The sequence below is a fragment of the Chelon labrosus genome (assembly GCF_963514085.1).
Source record: "Chelon labrosus genome assembly, chromosome: 19".
Taxonomy (NCBI): domain Eukaryota; kingdom Metazoa; phylum Chordata; class Actinopteri; order Mugiliformes; family Mugilidae; genus Chelon; species Chelon labrosus.
In genome coordinates, this window is record NC_140352.1 from 17,964,819 (window position 1) to 17,989,490 (window position 24,672).

Here is a 24,672-nt window from a genome sequence, read left to right on the forward strand (position 1 = left end):
TTTCTGCAAAACTAATGTGCTTTTCCTACCTGCTTTGTGTTTACTGCTAATTAGCAAACGTCGTGTTTATTACTAAATTATAACATTTATAACTATTGCCATCGCTAATACCGACCATTGTCTATTGATAATTCATAATCTTTGTATTTATTGTGTATTTGAAACCTTTGTGTTTGTTGGTAATTTATAGCCTTGTTTTTATTGTTCATTTATAACCTTTAATGTTTTATTCATAATTAGCAAATGTTGTATTTACTGAAAAGAGGACAGGGAGTTAATGTTTTTTGCTATTCAAATATTAGCATGCTAACAGGCTAAACTAACATGTTGAACATTAGCTGCTAAACATCAGAATGTGTGCACTGTGAACACGCTAGCACTGACCACAGACTTGGGGAGATTCTAACGTCATGACTGTGTTGCCCCAAGGCTGCCCAAGTTGTACTTCCTGTACACCATTCTGGTGCTTTCCATTGGCTCACAGTTATAAATGAAAATAATTGCTGGAAAGTTAGTTTTGAGAGTTTAATTCAGGTCTGAGTCTTTCGTTTTCTCCTCAAGGGGACTCACACATACTCATAGTGCTTCAGAGTTTAAAATCTCAGCTTCAAAGCTAAGAAATACTGATGAATGAGAAACTATGACCAAACCAGTGTTTGTGATGGATTATCTGGCTCTGTTTTTCATATTGAGTAAGAATCAACGGGAACAGATGGCTTCTCCTGGAGAAAAACAAGCCCTGATGTCTAAATATACTTGGACAGCAGGCAAAGAGAAAACACTACTAACCACTACTACGGCTAATACGACAGTGCCTTGCATTAAAGACAAACCTCATGTCGAGTCCGTTGAGGAAAAGAATACGGTCTCCTGGTTTCAGTCCACATTCCTCGGCAGGACTATCTGAGAGGAGAGAGAGAGAGAGAGAGGTGTCAGAAAATCAAACATCAATCAGAGATGGAAGAAGGATCCTGGCACAACGTCTCAAGCTAACAAGGTGCACAAAACAGACGGGCAGAACGAGGAGAGGTGGTGACTAATGTGATGTTGTCAATCTGTGCATGACTTCCAATAAAGCCCGTCAACAAACGAGACGAGCGCCATGCTTCATCTTATTACGCAAGGAAATAGCGCTGTCAAAACAATCCCCGGTGGAATATATTCTGACTGAGCGCGGTACCCTTCGCCTCCTCATCTGTCAACTCACTCCTCAGTGTTCTTCACACTGAACTGTCATGTCATGTTTTGGGCATAATAAAGTCTTCATACAGGTGATCGGGTTTTTAAACCTAACATTATGGACTTTGTGTTTTCCTGTTCATCAGCGAAGAATCCGTGTTCAGATCACGATGAGAGATCCTCCCCCACCATCTCCATGTCAACCTCCATAAGGCCCACTGAGTCAGTCCGCTCATGCAGCTTCAGCACATGTCGGTGGGAGAGGATGGTGGGCGGGAACAGTGCCGTCATCATCAAACACACACCTGCAGTCAATAATACACACATAACACTCACGCGCAAGAATGCACCTCCCTCCCTCCCTCCCTCCCCACCCCGCAGTCTGGCAAATTCCCTCAACAGTAGCTTCACAGACTCTCTCGGCTGCTTCTTTTATTTCAGAAAAGCAATAACAGTTAATTAAATATCCTTTTACTGCAGGAAATAAAAATGTGATCAGCATTCGCAACAGAAGCTCTAAGCGGCAATTACCGGTTTTAATAACATCTTCAGTAAAAAGCAACTTATCATTTTTTGTTTAAAAATCTGCACTGCTGCAGATTTGAAATTAAAAAATTAATGTACCGATAATTTACTTAAAGAAACTGTTTAAATTCTGCATAATAAATAGGAAGCTAGAGCCAGTGGGCTTAGTGTAACACAAAGAATGGAAAGAGGAGAGCAGCATGCCTGGATTGTTTTCTGACACATAACCGCCTACAAAACCACAACCTTTTTACAGTTTGTATAAAAAAACAGATAAAACGTGTTAGTTAGTAAGCCTGGAAAGAGCCAGAGATAATTTTTTAGCATTACTTAATTGTATACTGAAACTGAAAAACACTAAAACCATAAATAGAAATCTGTGTAACAAATCCCTGAATGTACTCGTGTAGCATTGACAGACTGCTAAGAGTACCTGCTGCTGCACAGCACAGTCTGTCCTGAGTGTTTTCCTCTTAACATTTCATTGGTGAGTCAGTCGAGTGCACTTCCTGCCGTACTCATAATCACACACACACAAACACCTCCAGATCACCTTCAACCCCCAGCGGCTGGCACCACAACAGACTCGCCCACAGAAAATGCACCTGCCCCCCTCCTCTCCAGCCAACACAGACCAAGCGTCGCACAAATAGAGGGGGCGTCCTCTGTGTCAGGACACTACGGGGCTGGTTTTTATTATCGTAGCAGTACCTGGGATGACGGAGTCGATGCAGACGGGAGCGTGGCCACGCAGAGTGAAGCCGAAGGTCTTCTTCCCTCTGTAGACACGGACGACCCTGGGGAGGAGACACAAGCAGGAAGTGTCATACACTAGTCATGAAAATAATAATTCTTGAGTGGATGAGTTAAAATAATAAAATTAAATTGTTGTATTCAAACAGATTGTGTTTTTTATTGTTGTTTTTTTGCCAGTGTTTCTAATTCAATTGATCAAATTTTTTTTGTGACCGTCTGACACATCAGATTACAGCCTAACAGCAATGCAGCTCTACTGATGCTTTCTATGAATGGCAGAGGCGACCAAATCTGTCTCTGGAGCGAGCCCTGCTGTTTACAAGCCTGTCCGTTCCCCGCTTTTGTTTTGATTTGTCACTTCCTGTAGGTGGGAGTCCGAGCAAGTGGAGGCATGACGTGTTATTACATAACAATCCAAACTTGTTCTGCTTTAATTCAGCTCGCCCTTCTGCGTTTTACTCAACCAGTTTCCGACCTTTTTCTTTAAATAAATCAATAAATTCAACATTCAAATAAAGGAATACTGTTATGACATTTTTGCTGATGGTGGTGCTTCTCTCATATTCACATTCACAGCAGAACCTCCCTCTGACATCAAAGATGCTGTCTATCCACAGTGAGTTGCCATGGAAACGACTCAAGGCAACCCTGCTGTGGTACATAAACAGGGGGAAGACGAATGGGGAGAGAGAAAACGGACAAATCTATTCTTTGATAGCAGCGGTTTAAGGCTGTTATGTAAGACAAGCTAAATGCAGTTAGGAACGCTGGGTGCTGCGTGTTTTTTTGTGTGTGAGGATGCTGAACACCACACAGCCTCAACCCTTGACAGAAGTGTCTGTGGCTACTTGAGGCTGCTCAAGGATCGAGAATCCTGTCCCCGGTTCCCACTTGTCTAGCTGCACTTCATACAATTGTACGATTTTACATTAAGTCCCCCCCAAGAGAATCAGTCACTCGCTACCTAATGAAATCTACAGAGGCAAACTGACACATTGAACACAAGCTCCAATACTGGACCAAAAATACAATGGTCGATCAATAGGGATAGAATTAGAGCATCTATATCAATAGACCATTTTCTTAACTGAGAATGCACACTATAGCAAAACTTTAAACACATCTGGGGGTGGAGTCATGCAAAACAATATGTATCTGTTCGACTTTACGGCGCCTACATCTATCTCCAGCTCAATATCGCAACCTCCAATAATTCCTGTGCCTCATCACTCCATCTTCACCCATCTCTACATCTACGTCCATATTTACCTCCGTTTTTCTACATGTCTATCTGCACCTCTGTTTCTATTTACCTCTTTCCCTGTTTATACCTACATCTCTATCCTTCTATCTCAAGGAGACACAACAGTGTTACACAACACTCCTGGGGTTTATTTAGGCACCGGCATGAAGCCAAATGTCTTATTGTCTGAGCCACATGACATCAGCTTCCTCCCATTTAACACAATCAGCCTGACTCCTATTGTTTTGCGAACTGTCGATATGATCACATTCGACAAATACAGCCACACATTCTCACTCTCCTGTGGCTCAGTCCCTGGATTCGGTTAGTTAGCCTTGTGTGGGAGTTCAGTGCCACCCCTGTCACCCTGCACTAAGTCCACTGTGGTGTTATTAATTGGACAGTCGTGTAATCAGTGTGTTAGCTTGTGGAGGATGAGTGGTAGAGGGAGAACGGTGAGGGGTTTTACAAGAGCTACGGATCAGCGTGTTGAATGGGTGATGATATTTTAAGGTTTTAAGGAGCTACAGATGTGCTTGTCAGCTAAATGACATAACAAATTCATACATATGGTAATCAGCTGTTTTCTTAAGGGCTGTTTTGTAACAAGGCTCTGAGGAAGACGAGCTTCAGGATGGGAGAATCAGCAAAGAGGAAAATAAGACAGAAACAGACAGGCTGTCCCCTGTTTCACATTCATTTTTAAAAAAATTTTGCCTGTGAAATATTTGAGTGAATCCTTGGCTGCTGCATTATGTGTTGAGGCTAACCTGTTGGCAGCCTGGATTTCCACAGTAAACAACACTCAAACCAGAGCCAGAGAGACTCATAAACCACTGTATCAGTACCGAAAACAAGTTAGGATTCTCACCTCTGATTGGGTCCAATGGGGGGATGTGCGGGCATCCCAGAGGCAGACTTCTTTAAGCCCCTGTCCCTCTCTGCCTCACCCCTCCCTCCGGGCTCTCCTCCATCCCTCGGCACCGAGCTGGCCCGTTTGGACCCACGGTGCCGGTCGGAGTGATCCTCGCTCCGACTGCGTCGAATTCTGCCATGCGGCTCACTGATGCTCTTACTGCGGCAAAGGCGGTTGATCACGTTCTGGGAGACAGCCTCGTCGAAGCGCTGCCGGTGCTTCTTGGGAATGAAGATTCTGGCGAACATGGTGGCATGTAAGGAAAATAGATTGGGAGATGTTAACTGTTTGTCCACAAGTTGCCACAGAGAAGAAAAAGAGATGGGTCTACATCACTGATCCACCTCAGTCCATTTTGAAAACATAACAGTCCATAATCAGAAATGTTGGGTTTCCAGTAAACACCAGGAATTAAAAAGTGACGATCAACTCAGCAGACTTCACCCATTAACTCTCAGATTCTGTGGGGAGTCTTTCCCCCAGAAGGTAAAGGTTCCCTGACAAAAAAGAAGATGAATTTGATCTTTGAGAAGATCTTTTTCTGAGGAGAAAACCAGTGAGGAAATCTTCACTCGATGCTTGCTGGAGTCTGACTGCAGCATGAGGCAACTGAGCCAGAATACAGCAAGAGAAAAAGGTGTGGGAGTGAGCGAGCATGGGATTTCTCCTCTGCTATTTCTCTCTCTCTCTCCATCTACAGCAACTCATCCTCGCACTCTCCTACACTTCCGTCCACACCTCACCTCTGTGTCACTCTGCCAGTGTGAGCACTGAGCAGGACTTCACCAGTTCTCCCATTCTGTCAAAGAAATTCATTGTTCTACTTTAGATTTTAAGCACGAAACCAATATAGCACTCAGCAGGTGGACAGATTTTAAATTAAGTTAATCATTGTCATTTAATTTAGTTGTTTAATTATCTTTTGACAAACTACAACAAAGGAAAAACATTGAAGTTATACATTTTATAAATTATATATATTTTTTAATATATTTTCTACAAAGAGTAGTCCAGGGATTAAGAACTGCAATATGGGGGACCTAAAGTGTAAAAGAAAAAGTCAAAAGGTTTCCAGTCAAGCTGCAAAAATTTCCCATGTTGAACCATACTTGTCTTTCTTATGGTGCTGTATAAACAGACTGACCCCACTCCCATGCCTTTACACTAGAGATAATGCCACATACAGCAGTGTGTTAGCTTAGCTTAGCATAAATACTGCAAAAAAGGAGACACCACTGAATTTGCTCTGCCCAACGTTAACAATGTCCATTGACCTGAATATTTAAAGTTCACAGAGCAACCACTTATGTGTTTAAGATGTACACATACTTCAGTGTTAAATAAACTATAAATAAAGTTTTTGTAGTGGTTATGTGCTAGAAAGCTGCCCATCCATGCTAACTGTTTCCCTATGTCCACTTCTTATGCTAACTAGCTTCCGGGGGGGAGCCTTAAAAGACAAGCACAACTAACTGAAACAAAAACAGCACACAGTAGGTGGGCAGATTTCAAACTAAGTGACTCATTGCCATGTCAGTTGTTAACAGTGTATTGTTCTGTCAGCTTTAATACTTCACAAAGAAAGCACACAGATAACAATGTTGTCCCAAACAACAACAAGGTGAAAAATGTCAACAGCACCTCGTTAGAAGGCCAGCTACTTCATCTTTTCTACAAAGAGTACTCTGGAGATTTAGAATCGCAATATAGGGGACCTATGTTCAAAAAGAAACGTTAAAATACTTATAGTCAAGCTGCAAATATAGACATATCCAATAATGTATAAAAAATGAGTTGCTAGACCATCCTTGTGTTTCTTGTGGTGTTGTATAAAGACACCACTCTGATGCCTGTACACTAATGCACACATACAGCAGCTGGTTAGCTTAGCTTGGCATAAATACTGGAAACAAGGGGACACCACTAAGCTAATCTAATGTCTAAAGGTAACCAAGTCCACCAGTCACATGTTTAAAGCTCTTGAGGCAACATTCCACATGTTAGTGTTTAAAACTTCAGTATAAAAATGAGCTGTTATGCTAAGCTAAGCTAACCAGCTTCTGGGAGTATAGCTTTATACTATTTAGCACATAGACACAAAAGCTTCTCATATAAAAAGCAAAAAAGCCAATGATCTCACGTTACTCTTGCCAATGACCTAATATGAGTAGTTATTTAATGTTTAACCACTTATTCCTGTTTAGGAATCATCGGGCGAGAGGCGGGGTACACGCTGGACAGGTTGCCAGTCTACCACAGGGCTAACATAGAGAGACAGACAACCATTCACACTCACATTCACACCTACGGCCAATTTAGAATCACCAGTTAACCTAATGAGCATGTCTTTGGACGGGGGGAGGAAGCTGGAGAGAACCCACGCAGACACAGGGAGAACATGCAAACTCCATACAGAAAGGCCCAGTCAACCCATGGATTCGAACCCGGGACCTTCTCGCTGTGAGGCATCAGTGCTAACCACCTCACCACTGTGCCGCCCCTAGTTATTTAATTATAAGTGCCTATTCAAGAACGAGGCAAGAATGAGGGATTTCTTTTGATACACAATGTCAAACCCATTTAAGCGTGTGCCAAGTCCTGCTAAACAGACTAAGAACATACTATTTGTGTCAAATAAAATGTCAAAGAGGGGGATGAGTGGGAACCGTACAGGCTGTTTCATATGGAGTCCTAGTGAACAACAGCGCGGACTGTGAGAACAAAAACAAATGCGCGCACACAAGGACTCCGCTGACAACCGAAAACAACTTTTCATTCGAGTGATCAGAACTGCTGCCAGGAGACAAGAAAACCGCCCACACACCCAAACACGCACACAGCTTTTGGAACCGCTCAAAACATGTTCACACACTCTACCTTTGATTGAAGGCCCGTCTAAGTTTAGATAAAAAGTTTTTGGGATCGCCACAAAAGCAGTTGTATTCCCGGATCCTTTTTGTTTGCTGAATGACTGAAGAAAATGAAGTCGGTTGCCTTAATAAACAAGAATGCAATGTAGATATAAAACATGAGTCTTGGGTAAATGTGGAGCTACCAGCAGCACCTGAGCTTAGTGTACAGACTGGATATAAGTGGGTCTCTGAGGGATTAGAGGCTCTCATAGCTGGATTCTGTTATATTTATACACAGTGAGGCAACTTTTTCCAGTATTTATATCATTTGATAATGAAACAAATTGCTGGTAAATTTCTATAAATCATCCCACTAAACAATTGGACAATTTGTCTGTGTTGCACAACAATTAATCGTGCATTTAAGAGGGAAAAACAAGGCCAACCACAGCAGCCTACACATAATAAACACACAGCGTGCCATGTATATTAACAACATGTCTTTTTTTTCAAACCAGACCCAAAGGGAACGCAGAAAATTCAGACTGGTGAATGGCAGCAAAAGAGAAACCCCCGTTGATACGTTAAGCGAGCCAGAAGTTGTTGAGTAACAGTGGCATTAAGATCCAACCGAGAGCAGAGCCCGAAACACAGACTTGCACAAACAACCCTTCTGATTCCCACCTACACCAGTCTGTTGTGTTCTGACCGGCTGATCAGATGAATCAGCCGTAAGCAGACAGGGAGTAGAGCGCGTGAAAAACAGCGCCAGTCGAGTAATTAGCAACAAGCGCGCAAACAGAGACATGGACGAGACAACAGCCGCCGCTGTACACGGCCCTCGAGAAGCTAATTAAGCTGCAACAACAATTTTGACAGCTAAATAAAGCAATTAGGACATAGTTATAGTAGAGGGGTGGAGAGAGAACAGCAACTTCACAGCATGTGTCTTAGCCACTGCTGATGCCACTATCCTGAGCTGCTGAAGCACTTTATTAAAATTTACTCTTGTGGATACGGAGCACCTGCAGCACTGCTCTGTTCTTGCGGTGTAGCGAATAATGAAGTCTCATTTACATGTGGAAGGTCATCTCTGCTAACAACACTGCTCACTTGCATGAAGAGTTCATTTATTTTTTGTTCTTTTTTTAATACATAAAAAACAATTCATCAAAAGGAATTTGGTTATTTAAAAGTGGGGATTTGTGATAATTTGTGAGTTTAAATTTTTAATCATTAGTAGCACTGATGCTAAATCAAACATACAGTGTATTTTTGTTTTCAAATTTCTGTTGGTTATGGACACACACATAGGCTCCTTAGGTGGTATACGGTGGTACACAGATGTCACCAAACAATAAAAGTATTCTCTACAGATAATGGACTCTGATCAATAACAGAGGAAGATAAAGTTACTAACGTTGAGCTGAAGAATGCGTGACTAATATATACCCAGAGGACTTGCTGAACTTTAGGTCTGTGAGTAAAAGAGTTCATACAGGCATGACATTATGACCACCTTCCTAATATTGTGCAGGTCTCCCTTGTGCCTCTAAAACAGCTGTGACTCATCAGAGAATGGACATGGGTCTTCTGAGGGTGTCCTGTGGTGTCTGGGAACAGAATGTTGTTAGTGGGGGTCTTTGGGTCCTATGGGTTGAGGGGAGCGGCCTCTGTGGATCATCCCACAGATACTTGATCAGTCTGGGATCTAGTAAATTTTGAGTTGTTCCCAAACTGTTTCTGTGTGTGTCTGTGTCAGGCTGCATCCTGCTGGGGATGGCTGCTGCCATCAAGGAGTGTCATTGCTATGGGGTGGGGGTGCCTGGTCTGGTTTAGGTGAGTGGTACATGTCTAAGTAACATTCACATGAATGCCAGGTCCAAAGGTTTCCCAGCAGAACACTGTATTGTTACAAGATGGTCAATGTTATCTACTTCTCCTGTCAATGGTTTTAATGTTGTGGCTGATCAGTGTAGTTCATAGCTCAATTGAATAAATACAGAGGTCACCTAGTGGCAGGACTAAAGATTACATGCTTCAACCCTCCATGCAGGAGCTCTCCGTTCAGCACCACAATAGACAAAAGGAACAGCGGGTTTTTGCACAATCATCCTGCTTCCTGTTTTAATTATACATTTTTATTTACATTTAATGGGTCACAGCAGTGTGATAAGATTAAAGAAGCCAATCAAACACTTAAGATGGGGGCGTTTTACAAATTTTACACATAAAGATCAGATTAGTTGCTGAAAAGAGAACTACTCCTCATGATGCATAGAGTTCAGTGGTGCGACTGGTCAAGTTGTGATTTCCGATCAAGTTGATGAGCTGCATTCGTGAGAAGTATGGAATACTTTTTATGGTAGGTGTATTTTCTGTGTAATATAAAACCAAAACCCCCCCCCCCCCAAAAAAAAACAGCATAAAACACATCACATAAAGGCTACAAATTGATTTGAGTAAGTGAAATAGGTATTTGATTAGCTACCAGACTGTTATTAAAATCTGCAGACAGCAACTTTAAGTTACCTGCTATTCTAAAAACATACAGCATGTGTTTAATCTTTTTTTCCCCTGGCTCTGAAACGCTGCTGTTCAGATATAGGCCGCATATTCTTAGCCTGCTGTCACTGTCTCTGCAGAGTTTGATCGGTTTTGAGGTGTAACTGTATCTGCAGCCTGAGACGGTGCAGCCTAGGCACAGACTCCTGGCTACAATAAGCAGACTCCCGAGATATAAATAAATGTTCTACAGCGCCGAAGGTGTAGCGGCCCACACAGTCCCTCTCTGTGTGCACGTTCCTGCTATTTGCCATTTAGTCATGCCATAGTACTAATATGCCACTGTCTCTGACACAGACATAGTACCTGTCTATGTAAGCAGGAGGTTTGTGTTTGTGCGGCTGCAGCAAACAGCATTCCCCTCCTCCAAATGCAGCTGTTCATCAAGCATGCACAGGCATCTGTTGAAACGGCCACCTCATCACAAAAAAAGTTTTCCACGTCAACTCTCGCAAACTAAATGAGTGCTCGGATTCGACCTCATTTATAAAGAACAGAGATCTATAATTATCTGAAGGAGGGTTGCGGAGGAGGAAGCAGGCAGGGAGGATTGGATGGATTTCTCAAAAGGGAAAGAGTGACAAGCAGGAAACTACAAAGAGCAGACCTGATTTCATTTCGGGTGCCTCATGCAGGAGTTTGGTGGGAACGCATAATTAGAAAAGTAATAATGGCGGCTGCGTTTGACAGAGTCTGACAGAAATACAGCCCCGTCACGGGTCACACATTTGAGGATAAAGCCCGTGGAATTATTGCAAATCTGCTTTAAGCATTAACGGGTGTCTGATCTGTATCCAGGGACGCGTCAGGAGTAAATGAAAAAATAAAAATTGCAATGGTTAAAATAATAAATGTCTGGCACGTCTGATCCAGAGAGCAGGGATTCACACACAGCATTAATGAGATTAGACTAGGGCCGCGGTCATGAAAGGATTACTAATAACATATATATATACAGTGTATATATATACGCTATATGCTTGGTGGTGGGGCTTTGAGCTCAATGTTAGGTTTGTTAGTGACTCAGAGCATATATACACTTGTTCAGATAAAAGCTCATTAAGGAATGTTTCCAGCAGCCAAACAAACAGAAGAAGATATATTGTCCTACTTGTAAACTAAATGTGTTCTCTGCATTCCATCCATTTATTACACACACACACACACACACACTCTGAGAATTGGGTAGCTGCATGAAGCCACAGTAGAGTCAAGCAGTTTGGGTGCCTTGCTCAAGAAGGACCCCTCAGCTCATTCAGTTCTACCCTCGCAATTTCCTTTCTAACAGTATTAGGATTCTAACCGATGACCCTCCAGTCCGAGACCAGCTTCTCAAATCACTAAGCCAAAGCTGCTCCCCATAATAGTACAAAAAGGGCCGTCGCTATCGAAGATGCCTGCGTGAGACCAGTCTCGGACAAGTTGTTGAGGCTGATGTTGTCAGTGGAGTCTCAAGAACAATTCAGGATACTGCAGAGCTTGGGAGCTGTGCATAAAGCGCATGAACAGCAACCAAAGCTCGGTGGGCACAGAAATACTGATCAATGCTGTACTGAACATCCACCATGTTCAGCAAGGAGAAGGAGTCCCTGACTGGCCATTTCCTACCATGATATGAAAAGGAGAACCTTGTAGCAGCAATCGTTTTCCATGTATTACAGCTCGAAAACAAACCAAAGTCTACGAGGGCAGGTGGCAGAATAGGAAATACCTGCATCCTACATAACGGGAGAGGGCTTTAAATCATATCAAGAAAATTAGCTTACCAGCGAATATATTTTTCTAAATTGTGTTTTCTTTTTCAAACTCCATCTCACATAATAACTTCAATAATATAGAGTATAATACAGCTGGACAGGATGCCAACTGAAAAAAAAAATAAAAAAAAAAGGCATCTGCAATTTAATTTGGAACATGTTGTATATTACGAAAGCTTGTTCCACTTTAATGCAGGAATTTAATGGCTTTAGTACTATCAGAGCTCAATGAAAACATCGTGCGGGGCCCTTTTGAGACACTGTTTTGGGAACAGTTGCAAACCAGCTCCAGCCACTGACTCCTGCAGTCAAGATTAAACACCATCATTAACAACACCGCCGAAAAAGAAGGCTTTGTGCACAGCGTGCAGTGTAGATGAAGAAGAGCTGCTGGCGACTGCGGTACTATGGTTTAAAAAGACCAGCTGTGCTGTGATCAACTTTAGATCAGTTATTTTGTTTTGCAGTAGTAATGAATGGTAAAATGACTAGTTAGAGCCGTTTTCTACAGCTGGATAATAACATCTGCTTTGAAACTATTCTCCATAATGTTAATTATGTGGTTACAGGAAGACATCAGGTATTACAAGAAAAGCTGCTATTCTCAGAGAGCAGACACAGAGAGACCCTGTATTAAAAAATGCAGATACCGTTTAAAAGGAATCTTTACGTAATCTGAGGGAACCTTACACTTTAAAAGAATGTATGTAGACCCACAGAGAGACACAGCCTCCGACATGTGACCAGAGATTACATCCTAAATGCAGAGAGACACTCATCCTAATGACTTTGATCACTTAACATCAGACACGATACCCAGTCTTTGTATTTTTATCTGTGATGGTAGGCAGTTCAGGCTGATAATATGGGCACTGGTGTAAATAATATCCGATATGTGTCAATATGAAAACAGTGGAGTGGGATCACAATGAGCTGGGAACTAGTTCTTAAAATACGTTGCTGAAAAGTTCCAAAACAATGACCAAATCATTTCGCTTATTATCCAGTGCCTATCTAGCTATGGACTGTCCATAGCTTATTCATATACAATTTATGTTTTTACTCCCTAAATATCTGTATCAACACTGGCCCCATAACTCCAGCATTGGTCCGACTCTAGTTTCCATCCATCCAGTGTGGTCACATCAAACTCTACGGTACAAAAACGAAATACACCGCATATAACACATTAAAAGCAGCCACCTGCATCAGATTGCATTAACCTCCCGCCTCCCATGCATAATAACACCTTCACAGTGCAGGTGCCAGATGTGAAGCAGCCAGAAAAAATGCATGAATGTCCTCAAAAATAAACTGCCACGATTATTTCATTCAACTTTAGCAATAAACACAGAGTCAATCAAGAAGAATGCAAAGTTATACTCACCCCAGACAATTCATGGTTTTAGGTGCTACAACATAGCTTGAAAATCAAACACGGGCACTAAGTCACACCATCTACAGAAGTGTCTTCCGCTACTTCTCTGAGCTGCTTCTCTGAGGAGGATAAAGGACGTGGTGGAAGCTTGGTGCATGCAGGAGACTGTCTTTAGCAAATGTCAAGGGAAAGCGGTCACCGCGCAGAGCAGGAAGCAGCCCGGGCTCTGAGCAGAATAATGAGAAGAAAATCCATCGGCGCAAAAGACAAAAACCCCTTCAGAGAGAGGGAGAGAGCGAGGTAAGAGAGTTGTGAGATGGGTGGGGGATGGAAGCCCACAGAGACGTGGCATTCATGTTGTTATTGGTGCTCATGCGGATAGGAGTCTCCTTTATTACACAAGCACCAGTGAGTTAAAAGTGGTGTAGTAGTAGTAGTAGTAGTGGAAGAGGATGCCAGTGTAGTCAGAGAATAAACGGCTGGGTTGGCTCCACTTGTGGAAGAAATGCAATCTGTGGACAAGCAGTCTGGGGATTTAGAGGGAGGCACAAATGCTGGTTGTTTTGGCACAGATGCGACCACATAACAGTGGCTCCCAGAATAGATTGTTCACCTTCAGTTATTCTGGATGATGGAAAAACACTGGCACACACTTTCTGATAGACCTGTTGGATGTAGCTCCAGGTTTTCTGCAGGACGGAGGATGATGTTTCCATGAGAGCTCAGTTAAATGTGTCTGTGGCTCATCATCACAGACGCCTCCATGCTGTGAATGCGCTTCACGTTGCCAGTCCTCATTTACCGCTAAAAGCTCTAAAACGGCTCGGGCCCCTAAGGGTCAGTTTAGTCTCTCAGTTTCCCCTAACACCAGTGACGCTGTAGGCAACTTGCAGGGTCACTGTGGATTTACCCCGGGTGGCAGATGGAGCCCACCTAAACCTTTAGCGTAGCTTTGCACTGGTGGACGAGACCTCTCTAATCCACCCTGCCACAGTAAGAGCAACAGGAAAATCCTGTTTACGTGGTCGTTATGAATTCAATCCCAGCAGATTATTTTAGTTTTCACTGGGGCTTAAAAACTGAGTCTGTGTGATAGAATGCAAAGACGGCGTAAGGATGAAATATAACAGTAAAAGCTATAAAGTAGCACAAACTACAAAACTGAGCATCTCCGCTCTTATTTCTTTGATGGTATTTTGGTTTCAGTGGACAGTTAGAGGACAGTGTGACTGCACATGACAAAACAGAGGGAGAGACAGAGGGGAATAAGATGTGATGAGAGCCCATTAGTCAGACACAAAATGGGGACATGATGTAAGTCTTAGACTACTCTGAATGCGTCAAGGCATTTTATTTTGTGATATGGACAGATTCAACACACTCCTCCTGAGTTTAACCCACTGTTTCAAATAACTGCACTGAAGTCATCTTTTAAATCCTATCTTTGCTTTCCACCTGTATTTTATTCTCTCCCTGAGGGAACATCCAGCACAACGTGAGCAAAAACAAAAACCTGGCTCCTACCTGATGCTGGAGATGAGCTGTCGGTGCTCGTCAGTGGTGAGTATCTCCGGCAGGACAGAGGCCAGCCACTCAACTCTCTTCTCTGCCGCGTACTGCTTCAGCACAGTGAACAGTTTCTCTTTCACTTCGGGCTCGTCGCCTAAGATCTGGTCGACCTGGTGGAGATTCAACAACGCGGGTCAGAGCCCGGGAGAGGTTTGACGACGAGGCGGTAAAAAAATGACAGTCGGGGCGGATGCTGTGACCTTTCTCACATAATGCCCGATTGATTATATATTACATGAGTTACCCCTGCGTAGGAAGTCACAGCATGTCCTCATTACCAAGACCTTACTATAACATTCACAAAGACATGGTTTTTCTTTTCATTTTGGTCTTGAAGGCCCTGAAAACGGGGTTTCCATCTATACATATTTCTCAAACAATCATTCAGTACTGGAGCAATAATTAAAAAGTAGAAAAAAAGAAAAGTATATTAACCCTGATTCACAGTAGCATCTCCCTGGCAACAGAAGTTTTCAGTTCCAATTAAAGTTAAGTTAAATTCTGCTTGGTGCACAGACACATGCTTTATAGTCTTTCGTCCAATTAGTCTCCGCACACTTAAAAACATTAGGAAAAAAACAGAAACACACAACAGAAATAATCAAAAACTGTTCCAACTTTGGCAGGCGGCATGTTTACGCACGTCTCTCTTCATGAGCAGCTGATGGAGCCTTTAAAATTAAACCAACTCAGCTGGCTCTGCAACATGAAGTAACCTGGACGGTCCGTACCTTCCTGTTGAACTCCAGGGCCTTGTGCTTGCGGTCCAGCCTCACCCCCTCTCCGCCCATTTGGCTGTCCTCTACACTGACGCTGCGCTTCTGCCTGGGGCCGAGGCACAGCACCCCGAGGCGGAGCGTCCTCCCCTGCGAGGCCTTGATCAGCGCCGCGGCCATCTCGTGCTGCCTGACGGGGATGCCGTTCACCTCCATGACGTAGTCCCCGGCCCTCAGGCCTGCGCGGCCGGCTGGGGAGCAAGGGGAGCAGTCCTCCACCAGCAGAGGGCAGTCTCCCACGATGGTGAACCCAAAACGACCATCTGGGCCCGGCACGATGTCCATCTGCACAAGACACAAGTTTGACCACAGACGCCCACACATCTCTGGCTCGATAGCCTACTGTACAGAGCAGTAACCTACATATGCAATACTGCTGTTAAAACTCACTTGCCAAAACATTAGGTACACCAGTGAAAACTAGTGCATTCTAAAGTTACAGTCCTGCACTAAATTGACTTCATGCTGAAATAGTGTCAGAAAAGTGGTGATTAAACTGTATGATCATTGTGGAGGATGTAGTCTGTGATGCTGTTAAAGCGTTTCTATTATTTAGCCTAGCCCACTGACTGAAATGGGGTTGTCAAAATAATAGAAACGTGTCCGTACAACTCAACACACTTTAATAGAACTACAAATGACAGCCTCCACAATGAAAACACAGTTGAATCAACAGCTCTCTCAGTTATTTTAAACTAATGCTGAACACCGTAACGTTCATTAAACTGAGATTTACTGTACCAGATCTAGTACCTGATGAACTGGCAAGTGAGTGTAGATTCGAGAGCTGTAAGGGGGAGCTGTGGAGTACTGGTTAGAGAAGCAGCTTTTGGACCGAATGGCTGAGGTGCCTTGAGCAAGCACCTAACTCCCAAATTGCTCCCCGAACACTGCACGAAAGTGGCAGCAGCCCACTAATCCAAGTGTACACACTGCTGTGTGAACCAATGCATGGGTCGAATGCAGGAATAATTTCCCATGAGGGATCAATGCAGCTTAAATTATATCATATATTTAGAATTTGTAAGACCTGCTGTATGCGGGACACCACTCCGATGCTGGGAGGGATGTTCTTCTGAGTCTGGGCGATGGCCATGACGGCCTGCGGACCCAGCGTCGACACATTGTGACCCTCGATCTCCAGGACCTGGTCCCCCGCCTGCAGCCCCGCCAAGTGGGCGCTGCTGCCTTCCTCGACAGACAAGATGAAGCTCGGCCCACTCCCACCCAGCTGGAAGCCAAAATCTTCGGGCCAGCCCTGGTTGGACGACGGCATGCTGAGGACTTGAGGAGAGCAGGGAGAAAAGTGAGCTTAGAAGTCTTCTGCTACGACGTCTAACGGCATTCATCTGTGGAGTGATGAGGCGGCATGTTAAAAAACAAATGAAAAAAAGAGACACGTATTCAAGTACTTACCCACATTAGCCAAAGCATTCAAGTTTAGAGACATTGCAAAAAAAAAACAACCTAACTATATGTTCTAAAGAGAAGCAATTTGACGCCGCTGTTCCTCGTCTCTTTCCTCCTACTGCCTCCCGTGTCTCGAGTTATACTACCAAGTTTAGCTCTATAACCCTCTACTCTGAACCGTGACACACTCCATGGTCCCTGACCTGGTTCATAAACTCCATCACAGCCAATCAAATTGAGGCGTTGCAGAGATTGTGACCTTAATTAGTTTGAGAGACAAAAGTTCCTCCAGCGGTTCTTTTTCACTCAGCACACATTTGAGTCTTTCCTGCTGAATGGTAACTATGCAACACAGTAACACAGAACATCACTGACTGAAATTATGAGGATGAAATAATAGGATGAAATTAAATTAAATGGCAAATATGAAGGCTTTTGATGACTAAACTGGAGTAAAATATAAATAGAGAGAGAATTAACCAAATGCCTCTAATGTGACAAAAACAGATTTACAAAAATGAAGCTGAAAATAATTTGCTATAAAATCTGTAGCTCAGCTGGAGGCACATGATGTGCTGCACAGCCTCCAGTATAACACAGCAGGATTTCACACAGTGGACGGAGCCGGTGAAAGACTTACAGAAATCTTTAGACGGATACCGGGGGCCTCGTTTGCTCTGCCGAAAAGAGTATCTGCCTTTTTTGTTTTGCAAAAACTTCTTCATCTTGAAAGTCAAGTGTCAGGTAGCCTGCTAGCAGGCTGTCATCCAATTTCAAAAATAATGTAAAAAAAAAAAATAATAATAATAAAAAAAATAATTCCCCTCACTGGCCACACACAACCCAAAGTCAAACAGAAATTGTTGCACACTCAAAATACTGCCCCATTCCTCCACCCTGAAACCACAGCAGTCTCCTCATGTGCAAAGGGTGAGTGTGCATGAAAAGCGAGCGCAGTCTCTCTGTGAGTGTGTCAAGGAGTTAGTCCTGCGCCTCATCCCTGATTCATCCTAGGGCCAGCCCGCTTGCACAGTGTTAATCAGAAAACTGGGACGCGTGCACCCGCGCACCTCGGTTCCTTAATAATTCTCTCTCCAAAAAGGGTATTGTGAGGCCTCATTTTTCTAAAAATACACCAGTGTGTCTTTTTCCTCCTCCTCCTCTCTTGGCTAGGTGGCTCTCGGAGGGACCGATCGTGGCCCAGAATCACTCTGCGTCGATGCAAGAAAGCGTGATGAGAGCTAATTGGAGCGTCTGCTTGCTTGGAATTCTGCATGTCCGTGTGTGTGTGTGTGTGTGTGTGAGCACACACAAATGTTTGGCCCATTGAGAAGGAGTGGGGGCAATTTAAGACTTTATCCTGCAGGATTAGTAGGATTATCAGCTGAATCTTTAGCTCTCCTCCACCCCCTTGTTATTAATACAGTAGGAACATATGCTCCCTTACCTTAATGAATATTTACACTGACTCTGTGTACTGTCTCTTTCCGGCTTTGTGCATACAATGGGATTTATGATGTATTATTTGGTGGTGATATTTAGGATTTAGGTTGACAGGACAAAGCAGGAGCAAATGCTTAAAGCCACAGTAGTATTGAATTAAAGCTGGAAATTACTGTAATCTGTGCTTCAATTTCAACTCATTCTTTTTGTATCCATAAGTCTGATTATCGCACCATCATACAGTATGTAATTAATATTAATGAGTGAAAAGGACAACCAGTGTCCCAGCAGCAGTAAATGTGTAATATTAGATGAGGATTTCATCTGGAATTTATAATTCTGGAAAAAGTGCTGCAACCTTACTAACATTTACCCAGTTAGTTGAATTGATAATGCACACAAATAATGAACCAAAGTGTCAAACTCATGGAGAATTACAATCCTAAAGCTCTTGATGTTCTCATAAACCTGTTCTCCAGTCACAGCAGGAAGTGGTTTTCAACAACAAAAAAAAAAGGCTATGATAAACAAACTGTATTCGAACAGAGCAAGCAAAGTTAGCAACTAGCCAGTGAACACAGTTGAAGAATTAGCAGCTAAGATGCAGACATACTGGCGAGGACCATAACTGAGCCCGGAGAGTTAATCCATTTATGAAGCCACACAAACACAACTCCATTTACAGCTAACATTGCTCCACGTCTGCTCGGCGTGCACGCTTGCAATCACTGTTTTAGAGCACCCATTCTACATCCACGCTGGCGTCTTCATTTAGTGTCTAATCAAAGACCGAGCAGGGCATGCAGTATGCAGACTGTATAGTATTTGATTGACACCTTTTCCAACCTCCTGGTAGTTTTCATGTTTTCACATCATTCTCAGTAGTTTAGTTCAGATTATTAAATGTGCTGACCTCATGCAACTTCCATAAGTTCTTCACAGATGATGTCTAATTAATCTGCCAGAACAACTGAAGACACCAGTGTGGATCTGCAGGCAATTTTACATAAAAAAACACAATGATGGATAAATCCATTTGTTTTGTTGTTTCAGACTCTTCTATTGTGGATGCTAGCTCACTTCAGTGCTATTAGTAACACATGTGGTTTTCCTACAATCAAAAAGTCAAAATGTCTTCCTGATAAAAGGCCCTCTGGCCCTTTACTTAATTTCATTTTGATTTTGGTCTAAATACCTGATTATAATAACACCAACACATGTAATTATCTAGCTCTACTTTTGAATATGGTGCAGTGGTAAGCACTGCTGCCTTACAGCAAGAAAGTTCCTTCCGTGGCCTTTCCTTTCCCTGTACCTGCAAACAACCCTCTAAGGATATGTGTTATTGATAATGGAGGAATAGAGGTAATTTTTAATATGAAAAACTGTGTGTATGAGGAGAAGATAAAATGTGTCGCTTAGCACTATTAACAAACAACGAAGATTCAATACATATAAAATATTTGAAAATAAGTTAGAATTTATTCCAGCTAAAGAGAAAGTATTGAAGAAGGGAACCTACTGGAGTGTAAACTGTCTGAGGCAAAGACACAATAAGGAACAGGTAGAACGGTACAAACTGAATAATTAAACACACACGCTGTGGCCTTCAATCAAACACTCCCCTTACACTAGAGCCAAGACACTTAACTTAGAGTGTGACAATATATGTGACGGAAAAGTGACTGATTTCACAGGCAATTATCTCTCAGTCTTTGTCAAATTGTCACAGGCTTAACTAACAGAATGAAAACCTGCGATAAATTCTTCTTCAGAGATATCATTTATACATGAGAGCATCTGTCTACTTACACTTTAGATGTGTTATATAAAAATAAAAAAAACAAGAAAGTCAACTGAATGCAATGAATTATCTTTATGAAAAGAATGGGTACTTTATCCATTAATGCAAATGGTTTGTAGAATCACTACAAGACCCAAACTGTAGCTGCAAATAAACTCAATGCATAATGACAAAACAACTATGTAACATAATATAAATAAAAGTAGAATCATCACAACCGATGAACACGCCTCCACAGCACACATCCACACGTACCTTTTTGAACAGCATCCGTAAATGTGCACAAACAGCTCCAGAGTAACGTTCCCCTCTCCAGCACCGTGAGCTGTAACATGAGCGTCGGGCCGTGTCCGCAACCAGATCCAGCGGGTGTCCTGTGATGGCTTGCTGCATTGTGTGGAGCTCTGGGGGGAAGACACAGCCAGAAAGCAGTATCAAATAGACACTAAAGTCGTGTTTGGAACAGCATAGCCTTTTTAAATGGTCTGATTTTCTGAAACAAGGGTTAAACAAAGCCAGTCCAAACTGGACTTATTTACATTTTATTTTTACTAGTCATCCCAAAGGCTGCTGCAAATGGTCAGACTATAATTCTGATTTGGAGAAAGTGTTGGGGACTTTACATACACTTGGACCACAGATCTTCAGCCATGATACATTTGATGATACACTGTGAGTGTATTTATGTGCATATGTATGCTGTGTGGGCATACTGACTGCCCATACTCCATGTACAAATCTGTATATTAATATTACATTTTCTATACATTAAATTCTAAACTACTTACTAATACAACAATCAGAGCCTGTACAATAGTTGTAGCTTGTTCTCTATTATTGGGTTCATTTTGCACTTTTTGCTTCTGGTTAGATGCCAAACTGCATTTCCTTGTGTATGTACCTGTACTGTATGCAATAACAATAAAGTTGAATCTAATCTAATACGATCTGATCTAATGACCTCCTGAAACATTCAGAAATCTGGAAAGTATTTAAACTTGTGACTGATCTCTCATAAAAAAATAGAAAGGGGAAAGCATTTCTGCACGCCCTTTCCCTCTTTTTATTTATTTATTATGAACTTTTAAAACTGGACATACTGTCTCTGTTAAAGTGAAGCTTACTTTTAAGTTTGAACTCAAACTAGCATTATTTTTGCCGTCTTAACAGTATGCTAAATCGTTTATTTGAGCCTACAGTTTGACATTGACCCATCATCTCCACCTCTCTCTCCCAGGCAAGCAGCAGCCAGCGACGTTAGCACAACACAGTAGCACAACCCACCAGCTGTTAGCTTGCTGCTACATCGATGCTAAGGAAGTAGCATTGTTTACAGGTGCAGAACGTGAGCATGGACCAAAAGGGGAGGCTAATAGCCACAGCTTGAACCAAAGAAACTATGCTGACGTGAGGTAAAAACTGAAAGGCGGCTATATGTGACCTCGACAAGAGGGTGAGAAGGAAACGAACTAAAAATGACTTCAGAAAATGAAGGAGGAATCGACATGTAGTTTTGCTAACCGTTGGCGTCATGTTTAAGGCTAGCATGCTAACTTGTTTGAGTCGTTTTAGTGTACTTGTCCGAATGGTTTTGAATTTTAAAGTATTTAAAAGTTTAAAGTAAATATGTACACAACCATAACAACTGTCCCTTTTGTGGTAGCTACCTGCTCGTGGTGACTTTGTAACACAAACACCTGTTGTTGGGCTCTCTGTGATGCTGCCAGGTGAGAAATGGATTTCCTCACTCTGTTCGCTATCTACGTCGCGGTGGTGCTGACATGTATAGCCCTAGTCTGCAAATACTCGGGCCAGCAGCAAACTCCCTTTACTAAACTCTACAACTCTGTAGCAAAGGTAAGACTCATTTTTTTATTGCACTTCCGCAAACCAACAGTAAGTGGCGCTGCTGGACTAGTTTATCACAATCCAGTAATATTATTACAACTATTTTCTTTACAGGTTGTTTCACCGTTTACACCAAAATGGCTGCAAAGGTTTTCCCAGTGGGCCCTGCACAGACTGTTTCACCAGAGGTTTGCAATCAAAGCTTCACAGAATTTCCTCTATTACATATATTTAGCGATCACTAAGTGTGATTATGTGTTTCTAATTGCAGGAACAACATGTTCATCTATATGCATGTCCTGCTGGAGGGAGCTGTGTATGCAGAGTTCACCTACGAGGTGTTCGGCTTCTGCAGGGACATGGACACCACTCTGACCAGCCTGTCGGTGCCTTACATCCTGCTGGTCGTCAAGACCTTCTTCTTCTACCTCTGCGTCAAAGGAGATCCAGGTGAGTTTTTATCCTAGCTGCGCCCTGTTTAAACATACTCACCGTGGACTACACTGTGTAGAATGCATGTGTTTTCACAAGTGTACCTAATGTTTCGGTAAGTGAGTGTATAATAACCTCACGTGCTTTCATGTCATGGAGAAATTTATACTTGTGCTATTTTGTCCATTTATTATAGTTTTATTCTTCTTATGTGACTGATTTTTTTTTTTTTGCATGTTCACTACTGTCTTATTTACGATGACAGGAGACAGAGTTTATTCTATCCAGTCTTAACAGAGAGAGAGACTGCTCTTTCCTTGAACTGGTTTTAAGGCTTTTTATAGATGATTACATGTCAAGACAACAGTTGCATGATAGGATTTAAATGATTTCAGCTGATTTTAACAAGAATAGCCAGAGCCAATCGCTGCCAAGTTAGTTCCTGACAAGATGAAGTTCCCACGGCACTAAAGGCTAAAAATGACAAATCGCCCAGAGTAGGGCTTTATTAGAACAGTATATTCCCTCAACTTTCTCCTTCTCGAACTCACTATCTCCCAGGCACAGTGACTAAGAAGAAAGTCGCCAGCCAGATGCACATCTATTCCTACGACAGGAGACTGTTTCACCCGGGAGTATCCTGTCCAACCTGCCAGCTTGTCAAACCAGCCCGTTCCAAACACTGCAGTGAGTACTGTCTTACAGATACTACCCAGTCGTAATGCACCAGCTATTCTGTTCTCTCAGAATTTGATAATTAAATGAGTATTAGTCCCCTTTATGAAACATTTCACACAGGTAAGGGTGTCTCCTTCTCTTCTTCATGTTGTGTCAATTGGAGGGTCATCATTTTAACAAAGCCTGCCTGGTAGATTTCACAGAAAACACACAATTTTAAGGAAAAAGAAATGTGTCTTGGCATTGACTAAACACCGTCTGTATTTTAGGGGTCTGCAACAGGTGTGTCCATCGTTTCGACCACCACTGCGTCTGGGTGAACAACTGCATCGGTGCTCAGAATACGCGTTACTTCCTGCTTTACCTGTTCAGCGTGTGTGCCATGGCAGGTGACATTGCGCTGCTAACAATAGACATGCTACTTCATGCCGTGCTGCGCTCCGGACTTCTGAGAGCCAGTTATATAGATGAGTACGGCCAGCAGCAGCAAGCAGGACCTGTGTTTATTGTACAGGTAGTGTATATGTACCATATATACGTTTCTATTTTTTATGTCCTATTGCGTGGTAAACTGAAAAATGTTCTATTCCCCTCTGACTTTCCAGCAACTGTTTCTGACCTTCCCCCGAATCATCTTCATGCTGGGCTTCCTCATCTTCGTCTTCTTCCTGCTAGCCGGTTACTCCCTGTTCCACTCCTACCTGGCTGTCATCAACCAGACCTCCAATGAGTGGTACAAAAGCCGAGGTTTCGTTTGTCAGCACTGCCACCCAACAGCAGCAGCTGATAACCTGTGTAGCCCAGTCCCAGATCACTCTAAGAGACACTACTACAGTCGGGGGTTACTTCGAAACCTGGGAGAAATTTTCTTTCCTCCACGACCCGTTCGGAAAAAAGACAACTGAGAAGGAAAAAAAAAAAGATACTGCCTTCTTTTTTGACCTCTTATTTAGTAGACAACACTACTACTACTGTAAAAATAAAGTTTAGTGATTTGTACATGGGCTCTGGTTTCTGTTTCCCATAAGTGGTTCTTCAAACATGTGCACTCATGTCACATTTCACAAAACAGAAATGACCTGTTTGCAAAAAAAAAATGCTTTCTGTCTTATTCTGTATCGTGCCTTTAAACATGTTCCGCCTGCTGTGATGCTTCCTGTCTTGTGACTGATTTAGTTATTTAGTGCATTTCCAAAGCATTGAACACAGCCACCATTGGGGTTTTAATTGGTTAAAATTACAGCGAGTGTGTAGCTTAGAATCCACTGGTAAGGGTTGAGAGGGTACTGTCCACATTCTTGAAGATTACACGACACAGCTCCTAACTTTAACCTTAACGTAACCTAAACCTAGCCTTAAAAACTAGCGGACCCACAGACAGACTTGCAAACAAACAAAAGTGAATGACTTGAATATCCAGTTTTTTAAAAACCAATACAGAATACAGCCCTGAAAATGACTAATTCTACATGCAAATAAATAAAACAAAAAAAAAGACAAAAAAATGTTTAAATCTTAAAGGAGATATACAGCTTTTTGTT

The 24,672-nt window shown here is 42.5% G+C and overlaps 2 protein-coding genes across 4 annotated transcripts in view; one reads left to right on the forward strand and one right to left on the reverse strand.

The window, feature by feature from the left end:
* grid2ipb (glutamate receptor, ionotropic, delta 2 (Grid2) interacting protein, b) overlaps positions 1-20,507 on the reverse strand; it is a gene marked incomplete at its 5' end in the record, with an annotated part of 34,774 nt that extends 14,267 nt beyond the window's left edge. The window contains 7 exons of the mRNA XM_084568300.1: positions 834-903; positions 2,416-2,501; positions 4,575-4,856; positions 14,696-14,850; positions 15,472-15,801; positions 16,547-16,800; positions 20,429-20,507. Coding sequence (XP_084424426.1) covers positions 834-903; positions 2,416-2,501; positions 4,575-4,856; positions 14,696-14,850; positions 15,472-15,801; positions 16,547-16,800; positions 20,429-20,507 — 1,256 coding nt within the window. The remainder of the gene's footprint in view (positions 1-833; positions 904-2,415; positions 2,502-4,574; positions 4,857-14,695; positions 14,851-15,471; positions 15,802-16,546; positions 16,801-20,428) is intronic.
* Positions 20,508-21,284: 777 nt separating this feature from the next.
* zdhhc4 (zDHHC palmitoyltransferase 4) lies at positions 21,285-24,164 on the forward strand. Of its 3 annotated transcripts, none has more exons than XM_084568205.1 (7): positions 21,285-21,626; positions 21,837-22,030; positions 22,136-22,209; positions 22,293-22,471; positions 23,015-23,140; positions 23,401-23,645; positions 23,737-24,164. In XM_084568205.1, the coding sequence occupies exons 2-7, from the start codon at positions 21,908-21,910 to the stop codon at positions 24,034-24,036; spliced, it is 1,047 nt and encodes a 348-aa protein (XP_084424331.1). In that variant the 5' UTR covers positions 21,285-21,626; positions 21,837-21,907; the 3' UTR covers positions 24,037-24,164. The 3 variants fall into 3 exon arrangements, with proteins under 3 accessions (XP_084424331.1, XP_084424332.1, XP_084424330.1); XM_084568206.1 differs by having other exon boundaries at positions 21,285-21,585; positions 21,901-22,030; XM_084568204.1 differs by having other exon boundaries at positions 21,286-21,585; positions 23,737-24,163.
* Positions 24,165-24,672: the final 508 nt, after the last annotated feature.

Bases quoted from the DNA above. Each gene is read 5' to 3' on its own strand.
- zdhhc4 (XM_084568205.1), top strand. From the start codon at position 21,908: ATGGATTTCCTCACTCTGTTCGCTATCTACGTCGCGGTGGTGCTGACA. The intron at 22,472-23,014 runs GTGAGTTTTTAT...ACTATCTCCCAG, and splicing joins CTGCGTCAAAGGAGATCCAG to GCACAGTGACTAAGAAGAAA. The intron at 23,141-23,400 runs GTGAGTACTGTC...TCTGTATTTTAG, and splicing joins AGCCCGTTCCAAACACTGCA to GGGTCTGCAACAGGTGTGTC.